Here is a 25,385-nt window from a genome sequence, read left to right as displayed (position 1 = left end):
GGGTTTTTGTCCTCCCTTTTTAACCTATCCTCTTTGTTCTCCTCAACCTGCTTATGTAATTTGATTTTGAATCCGCTAAAGACAAAACCTCTTCCTTCTCTATGGTCCCTTTCTCGTCTACTTTTTCGTACCATTAGCAGAAACCCAGAGCTAAGGCGACTATCCATGTAGTGGAGCGCGAGTGTTCTGAAATTTTCTACCCAAACTTGGTGGTCCCCCTTCAATTCTCATCCTATCCTTTTACCGCAGGTAAATCACTGCTATGAAATCACTTAAATAGGATATGTGTTTTCTCTTTTTTTGGAATTAAATTGATTTTGGATGTTTGTGTTGCAGCAGCTTCGGCGTGGATTGAGGTTGGTCTTCTCGAGCCTCACTGTAGGGCCAACAACTGAGACATCCACAGTTGGGACACTGAATGACATACCGGTCAACTTTCCATTCCAGGAAGGAAGCACTTTACCGGCAGCCTTAGTAGCTCCAATACTATTGGGAATGATGTTAAATGAAGTAGCTCTTCCACTTCTTCAGTCCCTGCCCTATGGTCCATCAACAGTCTTGTGGGTGGCGGTGATGGAATGGGAAGTGGTTATGTGATCCTCAACAATGCCAAACCTGTCATTAATAACTTTTTCAAGTAGTGCAAGGAAGTTGGTGGTGCAGCTAGCATTGAAAATAAACTCTGGCTTGTATTCATTTTCGTTAACACCAACAACAAACATGGGACATAAATTTCCATTCCTAAGCTACTAAAAACAACACAAGTCTCCGATTGAATAATTCATAACTCAACAATTTAAACCGATGGCTTGGAGTGCTTCTGTGCTATTCTTTTGGATCCATATTATGTTGTTTATTTTGTACTTAAGGAGGTGGAGACGAATGAAATTCAAAAGAAATTGAAGTATATGGAATGATGAGACCGCGACTTGCTGCTAAACAGAGAAAATTAAATTTTACACAAATGCTCAGCTTTTGGAACTCAGGGGTCACGAAGCTGCCACATGGAAGTGGTTTACCTCATTGGAAACTACTTGAGAGGGAAAAGTTGTCAAAACTTTGCATGCTACTGAAGAACAAATAGAAGAATGTCTTGTCGGAAACGTCGATGGATCATTTAGGTTAGTTTGATCCGACATTACAGCATAGTGGTGAGCTGGAAATGCATTAACGCTGGTTGATATGGATGGTAATGATTGTTTATCGCCTTGAACGAGAGAATACTGGTTTTGGATAGAAACCTGAGTCATTGCCGACTTGTCTGCCCGAACATGAGAGTACAGGCTAGGTGCACCTCTTGAGCCAAAAATTGGAAGGCCGTAAAGAGACCGATCCCCCTGATTAGGAATCAAACCCATCAGGCGTTGTTGTTCTGGGGATAACACAAAACCATTAGCGGATCCTTGTATAACTGCAGATGCATCTCGCTGGATCCAATTTGTATTAGCTGCCATAACTTCGGGCTGCCACATAAGGTTAGATGCCTCATTGATGGGAATGCCATTAATAAGAGATGCAAAATGGCTTGCAACTGTCTGTTTTGAAATGGAGGAAGCTGGAGTCATGGAATGTTGCCTCGCTTCTAGTCGATGAAATTGTTGCTGCCTTTGAAGTTCTTGCATCTGGTTGAGCATTGCGTGTTGTATTAAAAGCTGCATGTCATTTATCCCTGACTGCTGTCTAGGAAAAGACTGAAGCATGCCTGATTATCGACTGCTTATTTGCTGTTGACCATAAAAAAAAATCATAATTTACATGAGACTCTGTAGCATCGGTCTTATTCAATCTTTTCTTATAGTGGTCAAGACCAGCCCCTTATTGTGACTCGAGCACTGTTACTCCTCTTGAAAGACTTGATATGCCATGCAAATCAGCTCCTGTATCCACTCCCAAAATGTTTGCTTCATTTTGCCTAGACTGGAAAACCTGATGTCCTTGCATAAAGCCATTAACAGTTGTTTGCTGGTTTGGGGTTTGATTTCTGCCAATGTCAGGCCTCTAATTTGATTGTGCTAAGTTCAAACCATGTCGCAGATGTAGAGCACTTGTGTGTTGCTCAGAATCTGATTGTTGTAGATCAAAATTCTTCAAATTGGAAAGAAAAGGACCACCAGGAGTCCAACAAATCAACTGCAAAGGGTTTTTCTTGATTCCATATGAACCTGACTTCATCTTGCTTCAAGTATCTAATTTCATGCTTCACGTACCAATGATTGTTGCTAAAATACCATATCTTTATAGCATCATAATTTTCACATTCTACAACACCCGCAAGAAGATCAGAACTGCAATTCCACTTCAGAAATTTTACTTTTGCATTAACTCCTTCACCAACACTAAACTTGATTCTTTCCAATCCATTCCTCTCAAAGTAAACAATGGAAGGGCATTCATTTTCAGCTTTTCTATCATATACAGCTGCAACTTTAGGACCACTGGGCATCCACTCCAAAACTGCTCCAGCAAAAGTTTTTTTTTCCGAAGAAGCAAACAATGCCCCTGAAATGGTATTCCATATAATAACATTCATTTCAATACCCTCCTCTTGCATGCATCCAAAAGGCCGAAATGCTTCCTTCCATATACCCCTAGAGGCATAACAACTTATTATAGTGTTCCAAGAAACATCATCTCTAACAGACATATTATCAAACAAGTGACGAGCAACATCAAGCTTCCCAAACCTACCATACGTAAATACCAACGCATTATGCATAAACAAACTCCACTTAATAGAACTATCTAGAATAGACTTATGAACCTCCACCATGGTATCACAATCTAATAACTCCCCGCAAGCCTTGAGAACAGATGGATAGGTAAAATCAGTTGTTTGAACATTCTTACTCAACATTTCCTTATAAACAGGAATGACCTCCTCAAAGAAAATATTTCTAACATACAAAGAGATAACCATATTCTAATTCCAAGGATCTAAATTGTTTGAACTCTTAGTAACAATTTGAGCATCAACAAGAAAATTAAAACTTGCATAGAAAGTAATAAGCTTAGAAACCAAGATAGGATTTTCATCAGTACCCACTGAGATAATATGAACCTGTTTACCCTGTGTCTGAGACTTGAGATTGGTGCAAGCCAAATAGAAGATGTTTAATGGGTTGAAATGGGACACAAGAAATAAAGTCATGAGGTTTCACCTGATTCCACCAATTGAAGAGAGGTTCCCAAGCTTGCTTAACCATATTAACTATCTCGCATCAAAACAAAAGGAAAAACCCAAAAAGAAAATGGAATGACCATGGTAGCGAGCCTAACATATAAAGTTTGGGTGGATAACATCATGACCCGATGAAATGGTCATGATAAAAAAGAATGCAATTAAGTGATTGATTGGGAAAGCTCTTCAGGACCAAAATCAGGGTATGACAGTTTCCCCTATTTAAGTATCCTCAACCAGAGAAAAATGAAGTGGCACCCCTTCATTAGGTCGCTGTGGGGGATGGTTAAATACCATGGAGACCCAGATTTTGAACCTGAAAAATGAAAATGTTATGATATGATATGCATGGGTGAGAGAATCTTTATTTCTGAATTTATCTGTTCGGGACACAGTGAATCCTTAACAGGAGATGCTACTGGACATACCAATTTGTGAGGAATGCTGATGGCCCACAGAGAAACAGACAAATAATGTAAAACGAAACGTTGGGGATAACAATCCTGCTGGAGAGTCAGACACACAACAGGGAGTACTCAAAGTGAAAGCTGACAAACGACCCTTAGAGTACAAGATATTTCGTCATTGAGTTCATACATGACTTACTAGCGATTCGAGTAAGAAATTTAGAAAATTCCGACAACAGGTTCATACATGACCTGACAACACTGGAGTAATTGAGGAAAAAGGTTCTTCAAAACAAGTTCCGATATGACCTGGTAATACTAGAATAAAAGGTTCAGCGACGGGTTCATACATGTTCTGACAATGCTGGGGAATAATTAAGAAGTTCTGACAGCAGGTTCAAACATGACCTGGCAATAAATACAAAAATTCAAAAGGAGTGTATCAACAAGTTCATACATGACCTGATGACGACTTGAACATTCTTGACAAATCAGGAGATTTCTCACAAGAAAATTATCCGATCAAAAATTTTGGAAATTACTGTCAATGAAAGAGTCCAAATGACCATTTTCCAGGAAGTGCCAGTTATACTTGGACTTCAAGGGCGCTGGTGACGACCAGACATAAAGATACCGTTTACAAATGGATTTGACAGAAGCTGGTGACAACCAGACTTTAAAAGGATACCAGTTACAACTGGATTTGACAGATGCTAGTGACAACCAGACTTCCAAAATGATATCAGTTACAACTGGATTTCAAAATGTGCGCCAGTTACAACTGGACTTAATAGATGTTGCCAATAACAATTGGACTTGCGACTAAATATGGTGATAACCAGACTTATCATACCATTTACAAATGGACTTTAAGACAGTGTCAGTTACAACTCTGATTGGGGATACCAATTACAATTGGATTTAAGATAAGATGTTGGTGACAACCAGGCTTTAAAGAGATACCAGTTACAACTGGATTTTAACATTTGAGCGGCAGTTACAACTGGACTTAACAGATAATTCCAATAACAATTGGACTTGCAGACAATGCTGGCTACAACCAGATTATCGTACCATTGACAAATGGATTTTATCAAAGCGCCAATTACAACTGTGCTCGAGGTACTGATTATGATTGATTTGAGACAAGATGCTGGTGACAACCAGACTTTTTTTAAAAGATACCAGTTACAACTGGATTTTTGTCATTTGAGTGCCAGTTATGACTGGACTTAACAGGTGATGCCAATAACAATTGGACTTGACAGAAAACGCTGGTAACAACCAGGTTTAAAGAGATACCAGTTACAACTGGATTTCAAAAGATGCTGGTGACAACCAGTCTTAACAAACGACACCAGTAACAACCAGTGTTAGAGGTCAAGGGATACAATCAACAATGAGACTTGAGATTATGAAAATGAGCACGAAGCACTTCGGGCTATGTATGATTTGGATTTTGCTTATATGCATGATATATGAATGCTCATGATATGCAAATGCCGACGACTTGCAGACTGTGAGTTCAAAGAAGGCTTTATGGAGGTACTGAATCCTCAAAGGAGGATCCATCGAGATGAACAGTTATAACTTGCCCAGTAAACCTTGCGGAGAATTCTAGATCTGTGCTCTCTGGAGATATATGTTGATCATCCAAGGGAAGTCTTGCAACTTGAGACTTGCAGGGAGAGATGAAAGATTTCCTTTTAATATTTCCACATGTCAAAGCAAAATTGTGTTTTTCAATATGTTAAAAATATTCTTTTTGAGTTCAAAATTTCATTATTAACAAATAAATTGCATTTTGCATAACAAAGAAAATCAGAGAAAAACAACAAATGATAGAATTTGATAGGCAAACTTGTATTTATTCAAGAATGATAGCACACAAATGGTGTAGCTCCATGGAATGTTACACATTTGAAAATGGAAATAGGGAAAGGTTTACATCGAATCGCAATGACTAACTATCCCTGATAACAATGACTCCACAAAACCTCGCTTCTGAAGGGAGCAGTTGGATTGATCTTCAACCTTTGGCTCTTCTGTATTGATTAGTGACAACTGATGCAGTCTATGCCTCTTGTCCCTAATTTTTACCTGGATCGCCCTTTCGGGTTTTCAATCCACCGGGATGCTCCTTTTTGCCTAAGTCGCCCTTTCAGGTTTTCAACTTAGCGAGCTACCATTTATTTTATCCCTAACTTTTTCCTGGACCGCCCTTTCGGGTTTTAAGTCCACCGACATTTTGTTAGGCATAGTATCTTTTGACTGCATCAGAGTCCACAAGGTGAATGAGCTCTTCGCCATCCATAGTTGTGAGAAACAAAGCACCTCTAGAGTATGCTTTCTTCACAACGTATGGGCCTTCATAGTTGGGAGTCCACTTCCCACGTGAATCCTTGTGTACTGGAAAGATCTTCTTGAGCACGAGATCCCTTTCCTTGAACTCTCGAGGACGGACCTTTTTGTCAAACGCTTTCTTGATTCTTTTCTGGTACAATTGTCCATGGCACAAAGCGGTCATACGCTTCTCATCAATGAGGTTAAGTTGATCATAGTTGTTCTGGATCCATTCAGCTTCGTCTAGCTTGGCCTCCATCAATATTCTCATTGAAGGTATCTCTACTTCGACTGGGAGAACTGCGTCCATCCCATACACTAAAGAGAATGGGGTTGCCCCTATTGAAGTGCGAACTGAGGTCTGGTATCCATGCAAAGCAAAGGGTAGCATCTCGTGCCAATCCTTATAATTTTCCCCATCTTTTGCAGGATCTTCTTGATATTTTTGTTGGTGGCTTCAACAACACCTTTCATCTTTGAACGATATGGAGAAGAATTATGGTGGTCAATCTTGAAACTCTCACATGATTATGTCATTGTCTTGTTGTTCAAATTTGAACTGTTGTCTGTAATGATTTTGCTAGGGATTCCATAGCGGCAGATAATCTCCTTCTTGATGAAGCGAGCAACCACATATCTCGTCACATTGGTGTAGGAAGCAGCCTCCACCCATTTAGTGAAGTAATCGATGGTAACCAGGATGAAACGATGACCATTGGAAGCTTTAGGCTCTATAACACCAATCATGTTGATGCCCCACATTGAGAAGGGCCAAGGCGACGTGAAAACATTCAAAAGTGTTGGCGATACATGATCACACTAAAATTTACGTATTTTCGACTCCGATTTCACATGCATTCTAGTCATTTTATTATCATTTTGTTGTGTTATTACTGTGTTTTCCTTTGTTTTCAGGATTTTACTTTAAACGGAGCCCCGATCGAGAAAAGGAGCGAAAAAGAGCCAAAACCCTAAAAATCAGCATTTTGCTCTTATGACCTATCCAATGGCGGGCGCCACAGTCCAAGCCATGACGTGTCAAATTCAACTTCCATCAACTCCCACGTTTTCCTACCACTTCCACTAAGGCGCCCCACATTGTGCTTGTGGCGGGCGCCATGGCCTTGTGGCGGGCGCCACAAGAGGAAAAACGGTTCCCTCCTATTTTCAAGTTGAAGGGCATCCAAGTCATTTCCATATTTTTACTTGCCTATAAATAGAAACGCGAATTCACTTTTACAAGCATCCAAACTTAGAGCAGAGGCAAACTCAAAAGCAACTTTGTTTCACTTAGGCATATAATCAGTATTTTATAGTGGTAATCGCTTCGCATTGGAGTGTTACCACAATTGTGTAATCAAGTATGTGATAGAGTCTGTAATCGAGTTTGGAGCATTTTGGAAGGAAGTTAATCCTGCCGCCATTTTCTTTTCCGCATTGCAATTTATTCAGCCCTCCGATTGGAGACGGTTTTTATTACTCACCTTTACTTTATTTACTTCCTCGCACTCGCTTTTACTTTATTTATTTCCTCGCAATCGCTTTTACTTTATTTATTTCCTCGCACTCGCACTACTTTTATTTATTTTAATGCACTTTTACTTTACCATGTCTAACTAAATCTAAAAGGTTAAAATGTAAGGATCGTAATTAAACCGATAATCCGTACAATTGTTCGTAGAAACACTTAAGGGCTATTTTAACTTTCAACTTAAGTTTTCCCGCACTTCAATTCCGTTGGGTAAGATCGAAAGCCGTCCAACGTCTTTTTAAACTTAATTGTTTTTAACTATTTCAAAAACAGCGAAAGCGCTTTGTTTAGTTTATTAGGAGATTTTAACATTAAGAAGAAAAGAGATTTTAAAACTATTTTCGGACGCGTTTATAAGTTTAGAGTCTGGTTCGTGAGAACCTCTTTTGGTTAAGAAATCCAGGTTATGATACTTTTCAACTTAGTCAAGATACTATATTTCTTAAAAATAGGTTTACTACTCTAACGCAATGCGCGCCTTTTTATAAGTGACAATAAGAGGGTTTGATTAGGGAGTACAACTCGGTTCTGAATACGCGAAAGCGACAGTTCCTGTTAAATTAGTTCTTTTCGAAGTAGGAAACACTACCCATAAGTAGCTCTACTAGCAAGTACTTAGATTATCAATTGATTACGTGAATTACATTCGACCCTGTCTTTATAAATTAAATCTATTTAAATACTTCACTTTTCATTGCACACTAAAAAAACACCTATTTTGATTGCCTTTGATAAACACCATAACAATAGATAACGATAGATTGACACTTGGTCTTTGTGGATTCGATAATCTTTTATATTACTCTAACGCGTTCGTATACTTGCGAAAAGCATGCATCAAGTTTTTGGCGCCGTTGCCGGGGACCAATTTCGTCAAATTTCATTTTCCTGTTGTTATATCGTTTAGACTTAGGCTATTTCCCGCCGGTCAATGCGAACAACTCGCAGCACCGGAAGTTTAAGCTTAGTATACCCTCTGGCGGAACCTGAACGTTACGCTCGCGCACGTTTATTCTTTCGTAGAATTAAGAGAGCTATGGCCGAAGATCAAAGCCAAAGACCTCTTAAGGATTTCGCTCAACCATCAAATGAAGAACCTAGTTCTAGTATAGTAAACCCAACTATCCGAGCCAATAATTTTGAACTTAAACCATCCTTGTTGCAACTAGTGCAACAGAGACAATTCGCGGGTCTCGCTACTGAGAACCCTAACCAACATTTAAAAATATTTCTTCAATTAGCAGATACTTTTAAAACCAATGGAGCTTCTCCTGAGGCAATACGTTTAAGATTATTTCCTTTTTCCCTCAGAGACAAAGCTCTATCATGGTTAGATTCCCTTCCACCCAATTCCATTACGACTTGGGATAACCTTAGAAGAGTTTTTCTTGCTAGATATTTTCCCCCGAGTAAGACCGCCGTTCTTCGAAACTATATAACTAGATTTACCCAAAACCAAGGAGAATTGCTGTTCGAAGCTTGGGAGAGATATAAAGAGTTGTTACGAGCATGCCCACATCATGGCTTAGAAAATTGGTTAATCATTCAAACCTTCTATAATGGACTTAATTACAACACAAAGATGACCATCGACGCTGCCGCAGGCGGTGCTCTGATGAACAAACCTTATCCTGAAGCTAGTGCCCTCATCGAAGATATGGCTCAAAACCATCAATCATGGGGAGTCGAACGAGCGACAGTTGAGAAGAAGGAAGCCCAAGGAGGAGTGCATGAACTAAGCTCTATAGACATGATGCAAGCTAAAATGGACGCATTAGCCCTTAAAGTCGAGCATATGTGCATAAACCCGAATACTGTAGCCGCAGTTTCGTCGGATTGTAAGATATGTGGAACCCAAGGACACCAATCTGCAGAATGCAGTCTATTAAACGAAACCCACTCTGAGCAAGTGAACTACACCCAAGGGAACCCATATTCGAATACCTATAACCCAGGATGGAGGAATCACCCGAACTTCTCCTATAAAAACAATAACCCTATTCAAAATAATGCACCTCCGAGACCTAGTTATCAAGCCCCTAGATCAAATCAACCTATGTAACCTGTGCAACCAAAGCCGAGCCTTGAGAAAATTATGGAAAATTTTATCACCGCTCAAACCCAATAAAACAAGGAGTTCATGAACAAAAACATTCATGTTAACGAATTGATTACTCAGTTAGGAACCAAGGTTGACCAAATAGTTACTCATACCAAGATGCTTGAAACCCGGATCTCTCAGGTAGCTTTAAATCAAGCCCCTCAGACTACACCTGGAGGACCATTCCCTGGACAACCTCAGCAAAATCCGAGAGGACAAGCCAACGCCATTACCCTACGAAGTGGGAACACTTATGATGAGCCACCAAACCCTAGATTGAGTGAACCCGAAACTTCTAAGGAATGTACCAAACTCACGGACGAAGTAAAGGAACCAGAGGAATCTGAAAACCAGGAAGGTCGAGATAAAGGAGAAGGACCTAAAGATAAAACTTACGTACCACCCCCGCCATATAAACCACCTATACCATATCCGCAAAGACTCAAACAAACCCAAATCAATAAACAGTATCAAAAATTTATTAAAGTTATAGAAAAACTTCATGTAGAAATCCCTTTCACAGAAGCCATCACCCAAATACCTTGTTATGCAAAGTTTCTGAAAGACATCCTTACCAACAAACGTAGACTTGACGATCCGAAGCCTTTGGAATGTAATGCTATTTCCGAGGACAAATTAGCAAAGAAAGATAAAGATCCTGGAAATTTCTCCATTCCTTGCCTTTTGGGTAATCATGTCATCGAGAAAGCTTTTCTAGACTTAGGAGCTAGTGTGAGCTTAATGCCTGTAGCAGTTTGTGAGAGATTAAACTTAGGAGAATTACAACCCACTAAGATGTCACTTCAGTTAGCCGATAGATCTGTCAAATATCCGCTAGGCATTTTAGAAGATGTCCCTGTTAGGATAGGTCAACTATTTATCTCTACTGATTTTGTCGTCATAGACATCAAAAAGGACAATGATATACCAATTATTCTAGGTAGACCATTCTTATCGACTGCAGGAGCCATAATAGATGTCAAGAAAGGAAAGTTGACATTTGAGGTAGATGACGAGAAAATAGAATTTATACTTTCGAAACTTCTTATGGCACCTGTGATGGGAGACTCGTGTTATGCCTTAGATATCATTGATGAATGTGTTAGAGAATTAGAACAAAAAGAAATTATAAAAACAATTAAGTTACCATCAACCCCCATAAAGGAAGATGATGACTTTAAAGAACCTTACATCGATGATAACCTTTACGAATGTTTATCCCTTACCCTAGATCCTATGCCATGCCCTAAGAAACCAATCTTAGAACTTAAGGAACTGCCTAAGAACCTGAGATATGAGTTCCTCGATGAAAAGATGAACCGTCCAGTTATAGTTAGTGCTACCTTGAGCCAAGAGGAAACGAACCAACTTTTAGACGTTTTACGAAGATATCCCTCAGCCTTAGGATATAATATCTCTGACCTGAAAGGTATAAGCCCATCCGTATGCATGCATCGGATTTTGCTCGAAGAAGATTCAAAACCCTCTAGGGAACATCAGAGAAGAATAAACCCTATAATGAGTGATGTTGTTAAAAAGGAAGTTCTTAAGTTACTTGAGGCAGGTATAATCTACCAGATCTCTGATAGTAAGTGGGTAAGCCCTATGCATGTAGTACCTAAAAAGGGAGGCATCACAATCGTGCAAAATGATAAAGGCGAACATGTAGCAAAACGTTTAGAAGGAGGATGGCGGATGTGTATAGATTATAGAAAATTAAATAAAGCAACTAGGAAGGACCATTTCCCTTTACCATTTATTGACCAGATATTGGAGCGTCTAGCCAGACACTCTTAATTCTGTTATCTAGATGGATACTCTGGATTCTTCCAAATACCTATTCACCCCGAAGATCAAGAAAAAACTACCTTTACATGCCCTTATGGAACTTTTGCCTACAGACGAATGTCGTTCAGCCTCTGTAATGCCCCAGCTACTTTCCAACGCTGCATGATGTCAATCTTTGCAGATTACCTAGATGGTATCATGGAAGTGTTTATGGATGATTTCTCGGTTTGCGGATTCGATTTCCACAATTGTCTTGCTAACCTTGAGAAAATCCTGGAGAGATGCGTGGAGGTGAACCTCGTGCTAAATTGGGAAAAATGTCATTTCATGGTAACCGAAGGAATAATTTTAGGACATATAGTTTCCGAAAAAGGTATAGAGGTAGATAAAGCTAAAATAGAAGTTATAGAAAACCTAAAACCCCCAAAAACCATCAGAGAAGTCCGAAGCTTTCTTGGACACGCTGGATTCTACCGGCGTTTTATTAAGGACTTCTCCAAAATAACCAAACCTTTAATCGGACTTTTAATAAAAGATGTTGAATTCATTTTTGATGAAAAGTGTAATGACGCATTTAATCTTTTAAAGCAAGCATTAGTATCTGCACCCATTATGAAACCACCTGATTGGTCAGAACCTTTTGAGATAATGTGCGATGCTAGTGATTATGCAGTTGGAGCCGTTCTAGGACAAAGGAAAGATAAAAAATTACATGCCATTTATTATGCCAGTAGAACCCTAGATGCTGCCCAACTTAACTACGCAACAACTGAAAAAGAATTACTCGCTGTACTTTTCGCTATAGACAAATTTAGATCTTATCTAGTAGGAGCAAAAATTATTGTTTACACCGATCATGCTGCCATTCGTTACCTATTAAGTAAAAAAGATGCCAAGCCCAGGTTACTCCGATGGATTCTATTACTACAAGAGTTTTATTTAGATATAAGAGATAAAAAAGGCACTGAAAATGTAGTAGCTGATCACCTTTCTAGGCTAGAACATCTAAAACCAGAACTAGTACCCATAAATGATGATTCCGCCTATGATAGACTGATCGCTAGAATAGAAACCATTGAAGATAATAACCTAGATCATTATGAGCATTCCCAAAATACCTTAGCAATAAGTAACATACCCTGGTATGCAGATTTCGTTAATTACCTAGCTGCTGATATAGTACCCCCTGATCTTGACTACCACCGCAAGAAGAAATTCTTCCACGATGTGAGAAACTTCTATTGGGACGAACCGTTCCTTTTCAAAAGGGGTAAAGATGGCATTTTTCTCCGTTGTGTTCCAGAAGAAGAGGTAAATAGTATTATCGAGCATTGTCATTCTGCACCTTATGGTGGACATGCGAGCACCTCTAAGACATACGCCAAGATTCTTCAAGCTGGCCTATTCTAGCCTACCATGTGGCGCGATGTCTATGCTTACATTGTCAAATGTGATAGATGCCAACGCACTGGAAACATTTCAAGACGTGATGAAATGCCCTTAAGAAACATTCAGGACGTAGAACTCTTCGACGTATGGGGTATAGATTTCATGGGACCTTTTCCACCATCCTTAGGAAATAGGTATATCTTAGTAGCTATAGACTATATGTCTATGTGGATTGAAGCTATAACTGCACCCACAAACGACACTAGGGTAGTAATCAAATTATTTAAAAACTATATATTCCCTAGATTTGGAACACCACGTTTAGTCATAAGCGATGGAGGATCACACTTTATATCGAGAATATTTGACAAACTTTTAAGAAAATATGGAGTTAGGCATAGAGTAGCAACACCGTACCACCCACAAACTAGTGGCCAAGTAGAAGTATCTAATAGGGAGATAAAACAAATCCTAGAGAAAACTATTTCTATTTCTAGGAGAGACTGGTCTCAGAAGCTTCAAGAAGCATTATGGGCCTATAGAACCGCTTTCAAAACCCCTATAGGAACTACTCCTTACCAACTAGTCTACGGAAAATCATGTCACTTACCATTCGAGTTAGAGCATAAAGCCTATTGGGCCATTAAAACTTTGAATTTAGACTACCTAGCCGCTGGAGAAAAGCGTATCCTAGACATTCATAAATTAGAAGAACTTAGGCAATCTGCCTACGAGAATGCAAAAATATATAAAGAGAGGACAAAAGCCTATCACGACAAAAGAATAGTAAAGAAAAACTTCAATGTAGGCGATTCTGTTCTCCTTTTCAACACTAGGTTACGACTCTTCCCTGGAAAGCTACGTTTTCAAGATGGAGTGGTCCTTTCGAAGTATCCAAGATTCTGAGATCCGTAGCCGTAGAAATCAAGAACCAAACATGTATCCCATTCATTGTAAATGGACAAAGACTGAAGCTCTACGAAGGAGGAGACCTTCCAACATACTACTCGAGCCACACCCTGATTGATCCACCGATTCATACTACTACAGGTGTATAAATTCTAATCGTCAAGCTAATAACGTTAAACAAGCGCTGTGTGGGAGGCAACCCATGGTTTTTCTTTCATTTTACTTTTTCACATTTATTTATTTTAATTTTATTTTATCTTATTTTGCATTGAGACTAAGATTTAAATGGTTTGTATTTTCAGGATCACTTTCTTAACTTTTACCAGGATGCAGGGTTTCGATGACATGCACGTGGCCTATAGAGATAATGCTTAGAGGGAGTGCTACATTGCCCTGTATAAGCGCCCTATGGCACCCACACGTTATCCTGACCAGCACTGTATGGAGGCACTGGGTATCGAGCCTAGTATCCAATTCCTTAGCCACCAGCTTCACTGGGACGAGTTTGCTGATGACTTGAGTAACACATATAGGAACCTGACTTTGGAGTTCCTGAGTTCATTCGACTACGACCGAGTTGAGGACTCCTTCAGCCAGAAAGAGTCCGGCGACCTGTTGGGTTTCCAGACCACTCCTGATGCTATCCCGGAGACACCTATGGGATATTTCCTGGGTAAGGAGGTTGAGAAGTTTTGGAGTGATATATCAGGTGGCGGAAGCCAGGATCCATCTACGCAGTTATCTTATGTCATACATAACCCAACCTTCAGATATTTTCAGATGATATTAGCACATTCCTTCTTGGGAAGACCGGATGCAGAGACACTACTGAGTGAAGAGGAGATCTTCCTATTATTTTGCGCATCCCAGTCTTGCCCAGTAGCATGTGGGAACTTTTTATTGAATAATCTCAGCGGTATCTCTAGATCCACCAAGGGAGTCATCCATGTTGGTGGAATCATCAAACAGATTGCTGTCGCTTTAGGTCTGTCTCGCAAGCTGTTACATCTTTGGACCTATTGTGGATACACTACCATGGACATCGATTTCTGTTTGACCAGAGGATTGATGAGGAGAGCCTCTTTCCACCCATGTCAGTTCCGATTGCTAGTCGACAGTGAGGTTATCCATTATTTCACGCTGCCAGACCCTATGCTGACTAGTGTGCATGATCCAGCGAATTTGAGTTATGCTCTAGAGGGCCAGGGAGAGACCGTCGAGGCACCTAGATCACCACCCGCTGCTGAATATACGCCTACACCACCATCTCCTAGAATCACTGCTTTCTCTAATAATCATTCATTGCAGACACCCGACATACGCACCCAGATTGCTGAGTGCCGTAGAGAGATTGCAGAGCTTAGACAGGAAATGGCTGACCTTACTTTACAGATGGGAGTGTCTGATCTCACCCATGCTACTGAAGCCGATTGTCTATATCAGGAGATCGCAGAACTCAGGCAGGAGATAGCCGTGCTCCGTGGATCCACTCAGGCAGACGACACCCCTAATACATGATCTCACCATTTCATTTTATTTCTCTTTTATCTATTTATCGTATTTGCTTTACTCATTTTATATTATCACATTTAGAATATTATATAAACTACTACTATACATTAGTATTTCTATTTTTTTTCTATATATGTTTTATAATTATTTTATTTGCATTTTAATATTTCAGATATTTATTTATTTATATTTAATTTCTTTTTTTGTTTTTGTTTCAGTTTCACTTTTTATTTTCGTTTTTACTTTTATAAAATTATGCAAGTCAAAGAAACTAGGAGAATCATAAGAGAAATGCTATCCAGACCCCTCAAAGCCAAAAGACAAGAGAAGCCCAAACCAAAGGACCAAAATCTGGCCCAGCCAGATTTTGCCTTGTGGCGCCCGCCATAGGACCTGTGGCGCCCGCCACAACGTCTGTAAATGGTCGGGGCAGACCCCTTTTCTTCACCATTTTTGCATCTTACAACCTCCAAAACCCATTTTTTTCACCTTGAGAAAATGTCCTTGAACCCACAAAAAGCTCATACTTTCCTAACCATCATACCACACAAATCATTGTTCCACTTTCCATTTTCGATTTCATCCGTCGGATTTTCTAAAAATCCAACCTTTTCACAAAACCACTTCATCTTCTTCACCACTTTTCAAGAGCATTCAAATGGATTTCAACGGATTCATTCTTCGAGGAGGGAAACCGGGGGAGAGACAAAGAAAAATTATTGAACGGTTGCAAAATCGGGAAATTCTCCCGACAAGGTATGTTGACGAAAACTGTCTCTACACTTTAGGTATCTACCATAGCATTTTCCATATATTAGACAACCTAGGTTTGCATAACACTACTTATACAACCTATGAGCGATGGACAATCGAATTTTTAAGTTCCTTAATTTATATTGTCAACCCTAACACTGCTAGCACAGTTGGTACTGTCAAATTTAGAATGTTTGCTGTTGAATACCAATTCAGTACCGACAAACTAGCCAGCTTGTTAGGGATCCCTCATGGGGAAGGTGCTATTTGTGAGGCCCCTTTGGATTCCGAATGGTCTGTTGAGGTATTTTCCTTCTGGGAGCGTTTATCAAACACTTCCATAAACTCTTTTGAAGGAGTTCTTGCCTCAACTATCCATAACCCGGCCATCAGAGTTTTTAGATATTTGTTGGCATGCACTATTTTTGGCCGGGAGAATCCAAATAAGGTTAATGCTAGAGAGCTTCTATATTTACAAGGAAGCCTCACAAATAGGGGAATTAATTCGGTTCCGTTCATGCTCGCCCATATGATTTTAACTCTGAATAAGGCGGGACCGATTTCTTTTGCTGGATTGATTACGTCTATTGCTCGGGCACTTAACCTGAACAATGAGATGGCTACCCTAGACCCCTTACCTCCTCGCACAATTAACTTAAAATTTCTGAGAGACATGAAATTGTGCCGCTCAAGGAGAGAAGGAGGTTATACACTTATGGTTCATGGTGTAGCCATCCCATCTATCATTCTACCTTGCACTACACGTACAGATATACGTGATGAGAGGAATTGGACCTACGATTTAGATGCTCCACCTATTTTGGGTCCTCTTCCTCCTAACATTCCTGATGAGGCGGGACATGACACCGATGATGAATATGATCGTAGAGAGAGATCTCCCGTACCACATGTGTCCCCCTATCATCCTTCACCACCACACACCGCACCATCTTCTTCTTCTGCAGGTACCACTCCTGGCTTCTACATTACAGAGGAGATGTGACGTGACCACATGGCTAGAGAGCAAAGGCGTGACGACCTACTCTCTACCCTCCAGCAACAAATGACAGATAATATGAACTTCATGCAAGAATCACAGCGGAGGACAGACAGGTCCTACGACACTGTTCTACAGTCTCTGCAAGTGATCACAGATACACAAGCCCGTCAACAACAATACCACCAGAGACACATGGCACTAATTGAAGCCACTCAAGGTTCCATTATAGGTAACCTTCGAGAGGTGAGGACCGCTCAGGATGCCCTGCAGGCGAGGATGGTTCAGAGAGACCATCGTCGTACCCGATCCCGTCGTCCACCTCAGGATGGCGAGGGCACTAGTGGTCAGCAATAGGTTGCTAGGTAACTCTTCCTTATCTTATTTCGACACATTGGGGACAATGTTCGATTTAAGTGTGGGAGGAGACTCTATCGTCTTTTCTTTATTTTCTTTTCTCGCTTTTTTTCTTTATCGCTTTTTCTTTGCTGTTTTTAGATAGTTTATTTATTTGTTATTTCCTTTTAGTTGTTTATTTTGCTTTTTAGTATAATGCATGAGTCTGACGAGTCACCAAATACAGTAGATCTTTAGTACAATCCTACCTCCCCATACCTTTAGCCCCACCAAAAAAATTTTGAAAAAGAAAATAGTGTTATTTCGAAAGTTTTCAGGTTTTAAGGACATGTTTTGAGTAAGAATGCGGTGACTTGGGAGAACTTTGCGAAACATCAGTATCTGTTTTAGCACCATAAGTTTCGTAAATATAGGAATCATTCTCGAAACCCCATATACCATGGCTTTAATCATCATTTCCGTATAAGTCCTTAGTAGTTTATCTCAGCAGTCAGCTCCGGCCTACACATCCTCTACGTAGGGGACCGATGCAAATAAGTGAATGATCCAGAAAAACAAAAATTTAAAAGAAAGCAAAAAGGCAACTCCAGTATAGGTGACCCTCACAAAGTCATTTAAACCAAAGAATTGTAAAAAATTGCTACAAAAAGAAAAAGAAAAAGAAAAAGAAAAAAAAAACAGTACCCACTGCTAGTTGGTTCAGAGGTATCTGGCACTGAACTCGGTAGGGCGGATTATGATCCGATCCCCCACAACTACAGTTGGGTCCAATAAAAGGGTTTACACATATTTATGTGCCAGAAATCCCAAGTTCTGATCATAATCACTAACAGGTCACTCTACTATGAAGCATGTACGGATAACGGGCTTAATGTGATTGCGCCTGAATGAAAAGGACACAAAAGAGATGAAGAGGCAGGCCTAGGTATTGTGGGATAATATGGGTTGTTTAATATAGGAATGAAGTTTATGTCCGTATTTGCGAATTAGTGTCATCATGATACCCTTAGTTCACTCAGTTAGTACCTATCACTGCATCCCGACTTGAACTTAGAATTTTTACCTAAAGCACTCGTTTACACAAATTTTCTTTTATGAGCTTTTCAATGTTTTGCTTGAGGACAAGCAAATGTTTAAGTGTGGGAGAGTTTGATCACACTAAAATTTACGTATTTTCGACTCCGATTTCACATGTATTCTAGTCATTTTATTATCATTTTGTTGTGTTATTACTGTGTTTTCCTTTGTTTTCAGGATTTTACTATAAACGGAGCCCCGATCGAGAAAAGGAGCGAAAAAGAGCCAAAAACCCTAAAAATCAGCATTTTGCTCTAACCCAATGGCGGGCGCCACAGTCCAAGCCATGATGTGTCAAATTCAACTTCCATCAACTCCCACGTTTTCCCACCACTTCCACTAAGGCGACCCACATTGTGCTTGTGGCGGGCGCCATGGCCTTGTGGCGAACGCCACAAGAGGAAAAACGGTTCCCTCCTATTTTCAAGTTGAAGGGCATCCAAGTCATTTCCATCTTTTTACTTGCCTATAAATAGAAACGCGAATTCACTTTTACAATCATCCAAACTTAGAGCAGAGGCAAACTCAGAAGCAACTTTGTTTCACTTAGGAATATAATCAGTATTTTATAGTGGTAATCGCTTCGCATTGAAGTGTTACCACAATTGTGTAATCAAGTCTGTGATAGAGTCTGTAATTGAGTTTGGAGCACTTTGGAAGGAAGTTAATCTTGTCGCCATTTTCTTTTCCGCATTGCAATTTATTCAGCCCTCCGATTGGAGCAGGTTTTTATTACTCGCCTTTACTTTATTTACTTCCTCGCACTCGCTTTTACTTTATTTATTTCCTCGCACTCGCTTTTACTTTATTTATTTCCCGCACTCGCTTTACTTTATTTATTTCCCGCACTCGCTTTACTTTATTTATTTCCCGCACTCGCTTTACTTTATTTATTTCCCGCACTCGCTTTTACTTTATTTATTTCCTCGCACTCGCACTACTTTTATTTATTTTAATGCACTTTTACTTTACCATTTCTAACTAAATCTAAAAGGTTAAAATGTAAGGATCGTAATTAAACCGATAATCCGTACAATTGTTCGTAGAAACACTTAAGGGCTATTTTAACTTTCAACTTAAGTTTTCCCGCACTTCAATTACATTGGGTAAGATCGAAAGCCGTCCAACGTCTTTTTAAACTTAATTGTTTTTAACTATTTCAAAAACAGCGAAAGCGCTTTGTTTAGTTCATTAGGAGATTTTAACATTAAGAAGAAAAGAGATTTTAAAACTATTTTCGGACGCGTTTATAAGTTTAGAGTCTGGTTCGTGAGAACCTCTTTTGGTTAAGAAATCCAGGTTATGATACTTTTTAACTTAGTCAAGATACTATATTTCTTAAAAATAGGTTTACTACTCTAACGCAATGCGCGCCTTTTATAAGTGACAATAAGAGGGTTTGATTAGGGAGTACAACTCGGTTCTGAATACGTGAAAGCGACAGTTCCTGTTAAATTAGTTCTTTTCGAAGTAGGAAACACTGCCCATAAGTAGCTCTACTAGCAAGTACTTAGATTATCAGTTGATTACGTGAATTACATTCGACCCTGTCTTTATAAATTAAATCTATTTAAATACTTTACTTTTCATTGCACACTACAAAAACACCTATTTTGATTGCCTTTGATAAACACCATAACAACAGATAACGATAGATTGACACTTGGTCTCTGTGGATTCGATAATCTTTTATATTACTCTGACGCGTTCGTATACTTGCGAAAAGCACGCATCAATACATGCACTTTATCAGCATAAATTTGGCATTTATGACATTTTCTTGCATAGGTGAAACAATCGGACTCCATGGTCAACCAATAATAGCCAACTCTCAAAATCTTCTTGGCCATGGCATTCCCATTAGCATGGGTTCCATCAGTTTCTTCTTGGCCATGGCATGCCCATTAGCATGGGTTCTCAAAATCTTCTTGGCCATGGCATGCCCATTTGACAACACTGAAGGCGAAGATGAACCATGGTTTACCATCAGTTTCTTCTTCAATCAGCTGACAGTAAGCAGGCTCATCTCTTCGCTCGATTCGAATAAGTGGAGCTTCATTACGGAATTTGACTTGGTACATTGATGTTAATGTTGCCAAAGCGTCATCCACTTGATTCTCTACCCTTGGGATGTGATGGAAAGTGATATCATCAAAGTATTCTATCATCTTTACAACATGAGAACGATACGGGATCAGCTTCGCATCATGAGTTTCCCATTCTCCATTGACCTGATAGATCACCAAGGCTGAATCTTCATACACCTCAAGGATATTGATTCGAAGATCAATTGCGGCTTCAAGACCAAGGATACAAGATTCATATTCTACGACATTATTCATACAATCAAAGCACAACCTTGCTGTGAAAGGGGTAAAGCCGCCATTTGGATTCATCAAAACAGCTCCCACATCATGACCACTGTAATTGGAGGAGCCGTCAAATGTGAACTTCCATTGAGATCCTGGTTCTAGTCCTTCATCTGGGCCTGGGATCTCATAATCCTTTATCACCATTATATCCTCATCAGGGAAATCAAATTTCAACGGTTGATAGTCTTCAACTGGTTGATGAGCAAGATACTCTGCTAAAACACTTCCCTTGATTGCTTTCTGGGTTACGTACTAGATGTCGTACTCTGACAAAAGCATCTGCCAATGGGCAAGTCTTCCAATTAAGGCAGGTTTCTCAAAGATATACTTTATTGGATCCATTTTTGAGATCAACAAAGTAGTATGGCAAATCATGAACTGCCTTAAACGAAGAGCGGCCCATGCTAGCGCGCAACAAGACTTCTCCAAAAGAGAATATCGACTTTCACAATCAGTAAACTTTTTACTCAGATAGTAAATAACATGTTCTTTCCGACCAGTTTCGTCATGTTGCCTTAGCACGCATCCCATTGACCCTTCAAGCACAATCATATACATGATTAATGGCTTTCCTGGGACAGTTGGAATCAAAATAGAAGTCTCTTGCAAGTATTGACGAATCTTCTCAAAAGCACTTTGACAATCAGAATTCCATTCAACAACTTGATCTTTTCGAAGCAATTTGAAGATAGGCTCACACGTGGCCGTCATGTGTGAGATAAACCTTGAGATGTAATTTAAACATCCATGGAAACCTCTAACCTCTCGCTCGGTGCGTGGGGCAGGCATTTCTTGTATAGCTCGGACCTTGTCAGGGTCCACCTCAATTCCTCGTTGACTAACGATGAAACCAAGCAACATCCATGAACGGACACCAAATGTGCATTTTGCAGGGTTTAATCATAATCTGAACTTTCTGAGGCGTTCAAATAGCTTCTTCAGATGGTTTATATAATCTTCTTTATTATGAGATTTAGCGATCATGTCATCAACATAGACCTCTATCTCCTTGTGCATCATATCATGGAAAAGGGTGACCATAGCTCTTTGGTAAGTTGCCCCGACATTTTTGAGACCGAAAGGCATTACCTTGTAGCAAAACATGCCCCAAGGGGTAATAAAAGTGGTCTTCTCCATGTCATCTAAAGCCATCTTGATTTGATTGTATCCAGAAAAACCATCCATAAAGGAGAACACAGCAAAACTTGCAGTGTTGTCTACCAGAGTATCAATGTGTGGTAGAGGGAAATCATCCTTTGGACTAGCTCTGTTCAGATCCCTATAGTCAACACACATCCTCACCTTTCCATCCTTTTTAGACACAGGTACAATATTAGGTACCCATTGTGGGTACTTCGCCATTGCGAGGAAACCAACATCAAATTGTCGCTTGACTTCTTCACGAATCTTCAGAGCCATATCTGGTCTTGTTCTTCGGAGTTTCTTCTTTACTGGTGGGCATTCTGGCTGAAGCGGAAGCTTGTGCTCAATGATGTCGATGTCCAGTCCTGGCATATCCTAGTATGACCATGCAAATACATCCACATATTCTTGTAGTAGCTTAACCAATCTCTCTTTGACGCTTACTTCAAGCGTGGTGCCGACCTTGACCTCTTTCTTCTCTTCCTCTATGCCAAGGTTGATTGTTTCCACCGGTTCTTCATGTGGCTGAAGGACTTTGGACTCGTGCTCGAGCAACCTTGCCAATTCATCGAGGATGTAACAATCTTCCTCACCCTCTTCTTCCGCTTGGTAGATAGAGGAGTCAAAGTTATGAGAGGTAGTAAAGTCATTGGATTCAACGTGGTTATCATTTATTCTGCATGTTTGAATGATTGATTTCTTTTAGAAAAGTAAAAATAAAAGATGCATTAATGAAAAGTTTTTCGTCTTTTTGGGTTTATGAAAAGATTGCCATTTTCTTAAGAGAAAGCAAAATAAATGAATAATAAGAATTTAACAAAATGCCTTTCATTCACTGATAATGATTATTTGAAAATGAAAAGGGGCCCTACAACATGATCCATTAGCCTTGGGCAGAGCTAAGGATTTGAAAAGAAAACAAACAACAATTATTACTTTGACAAAGGAAAAATTTCGGGGATCTCAACCGCCTTCCAGTTGTTCAAAGCTGTCTCACACTGGTAAACTAAACATGGCTCATCTTCGCCTTCAGTGTTGTCTCCAATTGCATTGACCTGATCTCCATGGATGAATCCTGTACTGAGGAATACTTCCTGGATGCTTCGGGTGTTGTCCTTTGCAGGGACTCGGGCTCCTTTCGCAGCGGAAGGCACATATCCCAGACCAAAGCGATCATGCTTCTCACGGATATCAATAAGCTGACCCCAACCTTCAGGGTTTCCTCTTTCAATGCTAGACTTTGCGCTTTTCAGAGAAGCGAAATATGAACAAGCTTTCCCAACATGGTCCTTCATCTCCACAAAAATGGCGTTGGCTATTTCCAGAGCTTGGAAAGAAGTTTCCAAAGCGTCCTCATCAGCCTCGATATATCTGAAGGATGAAAGGTGACTAACCACAAAGTCCTCCTCCCCAGAAATAATTATCAATTGATTGTCCATCACAAACTTCATTTTCTGGTGTAAAGTGGAGGTGACTGCCCCTGCAACATGAATCCAAGGACGTCCCAGCAAGCAACTATACGCTGGATTAATATCCATGACTTGGAAATTAATCGGGAGTACGTGAGGACCAATCAATATGGGCAGTTCTACCTCTCCAATCACGGTTCTTCTGGAACCGTCAAAAGCTTTCACTACCAAGGCACTAGGTTTCATAGCTGGTCCTTGATAAGATAACTTGGCGAGTGTTCTCTTTGGCATAACATTCAAAGAAGATCCGGTATCAACCAAAACTCTTGCCAAAGCATCATCTTTGCATTTTACCGAGATATGGAGAGCACGATTGTGATTTTGTCCATCCTCAGGTAATTCCTCTGCACTGAAGCTTAAAGTATTACAAGCTGTGATATTTTCAACTACTCCATCCAATTGGTCAACTGTTATACTTTGCGTTACATGAGCTTGAGCAAACACCTTCAACAAAGCCTCCCTATGGGCTTGGGAGTTCAATAGCAGAGACAAAATAGAGATCTTATATGGTGTTTGATGCAACTGGTCCACAACCTTGTAGTCACTTCTCTTGATTAATTTCAAGAATTCAAGAACATCCTCAGATTGGACCACTTCGGGTTCTTTAGTGGGAGTTACGACTGTTGATTCCTTTTTTGGCCCTTGAGGAGTCACATTGAATTCAGGCGTATAAATTCGACCACTACGGGTCATTCTGCTCATTCCTGCAATATTGGTGACGTCCTCATTCACAGGTTCGGTCACTTCAACGTTTGTACTTCCTTCAACAACCTTGTCCACATTGGTATACTCATATTTCCAAGGTACGAACTTAGTGATCTCATATGAAAAAGGCGTGGGCATACATATTTTAACAGGCGACGACTGACTATTAGTAGGAACCACCCCACCATTGTAATGTGGAATTTCAACTGGTTCAGGTAAATTGGAACAAGGTTCAATTACCAACACATCTTCGTTCTTTGCGACACTGGAGATTTGAAGCACTCCTTTATCCATTAATTCTTGAATGTTGTCTCGTACCACCTGACACCCCTTTAGGTATGTGGCATACTCTTCACAATTTTCATGATTAACATTAATCAGGCCAGCTTCCACCAATCGGGCATGGAATGCTGCCAAAGGAGTCTTAACATCATCCACTTTCTCAACCATAGTACCAGTAGAGGCATCTTCAATGGTGTTCACTGTGGGATTTCCATGGGGAGGAAGAGGATTGTTCTTCACATTCGGTCCCATATCCTTAAAAGACAGGATCTTGCTTTTAATCAGTTCACGAACCCTATGCTGCAGAGCGTAACAACCCTCTAGGTCATGCCTGGGGGCACCTTAATGAAAATGACAGTATGCATTAGGGTTGTACCATGGAGGAAGACGATCAGGTGGAGGTCCCATAGGTCTGGGAACCACCAAACCCTTTTGCAGCAGGGAGGGATAAAGCTCAGTGTACGACATTGGGATTGGATTGAACCTCGCCCTATCCCCTTGCCTCCTATTCTGGTTCTGAGAATTTTGCCTTGGAGCTTGAGCTCTCAGTTGTTGATAAACAGGAGCTGCTGGTGCTTATTGATAAGTTGGGGGAACCGCAACACGTTGTTGAACTAGAGTTGGTCGATAAACTGGAGGCACTTGATAAGCCTGAGCAGGCTGTTGAGTGAATGCAGGCATCACAGCAGCTACGTATGGTTGCGGGGCGTACTGGACGGGATACATGGACTGTTGATAGGGAAAAGGTTGTTAAACATACTGTTATGGTGAATATTATTGTGGTCTCCTTCTTGGAGGATCTCTTCCTTGGCCAACAGTCACAAAAATTGTTTCCCCTTCATTCTTTATGAGAAACCCTCCAGAGAACTTCTTTGGATTAACATTTGAAGTTCCAGCTACAGCCGCATGTTTGCCATTTCTTAAACCATATTCGACACGAGCCCTTATAGCAACAAGCTCGGAGATTCCCAAGGAAGCACTTCCAACCATCTTCTCATAGAATTGGGGTTGGACAGTGTCGATGAATAGTTCAGCCAATTCCTTCTCAGCTAAAGGTGGTTCAACTTGAGAA

General features: G+C 40.2%; 1 protein-coding gene and 1 non-coding gene across 2 annotated transcripts; both read right to left on the bottom strand.

Annotated features, from left to right (window-relative positions):
* Positions 1-2,077: 2,077 nt before the first annotated feature.
* On the bottom strand, positions 2,078-2,917 carry LOC127102346 (elongator complex protein 1). The gene has a single exon (XM_051039723.1). It carries the CDS (start codon positions 2,915-2,917, stop codon positions 2,078-2,080), a length of 840 nt encoding a protein of 279 aa, XP_050895680.1.
* Positions 2,918-8,879: 5,962 nt separating this feature from the next.
* Positions 8,880-8,986, bottom strand: LOC127108775 (small nucleolar RNA R71). Its single transcript, XR_007796288.1, has one exon. It is a non-coding gene; the product is annotated as a small nucleolar RNA R71 (small nucleolar RNA).
* Positions 8,987-25,385: the final 16,399 nt, after the last annotated feature.

Source organism: Lathyrus oleraceus, chromosome 7 (genome assembly GCF_024323335.1).
Source record: "Lathyrus oleraceus cultivar Zhongwan6 chromosome 7, CAAS_Psat_ZW6_1.0, whole genome shotgun sequence".
Lineage (NCBI taxonomy): Eukaryota > Viridiplantae > Streptophyta > Magnoliopsida > Fabales > Fabaceae > Lathyrus > Lathyrus oleraceus.
The sequence above is the reverse complement of the archived record's forward strand: the minus strand, read 5'-3'. Positions and strand labels throughout refer to the sequence as shown.

Bases quoted from the DNA above. Each gene is read 5' to 3' on its own strand.
- LOC127102346 (XM_051039723.1), bottom strand. From the start codon at position 2,917: ATGGTTATCTCTTTGTATGTTAGAAATATTTTCTTTGAGGAGGTCATT.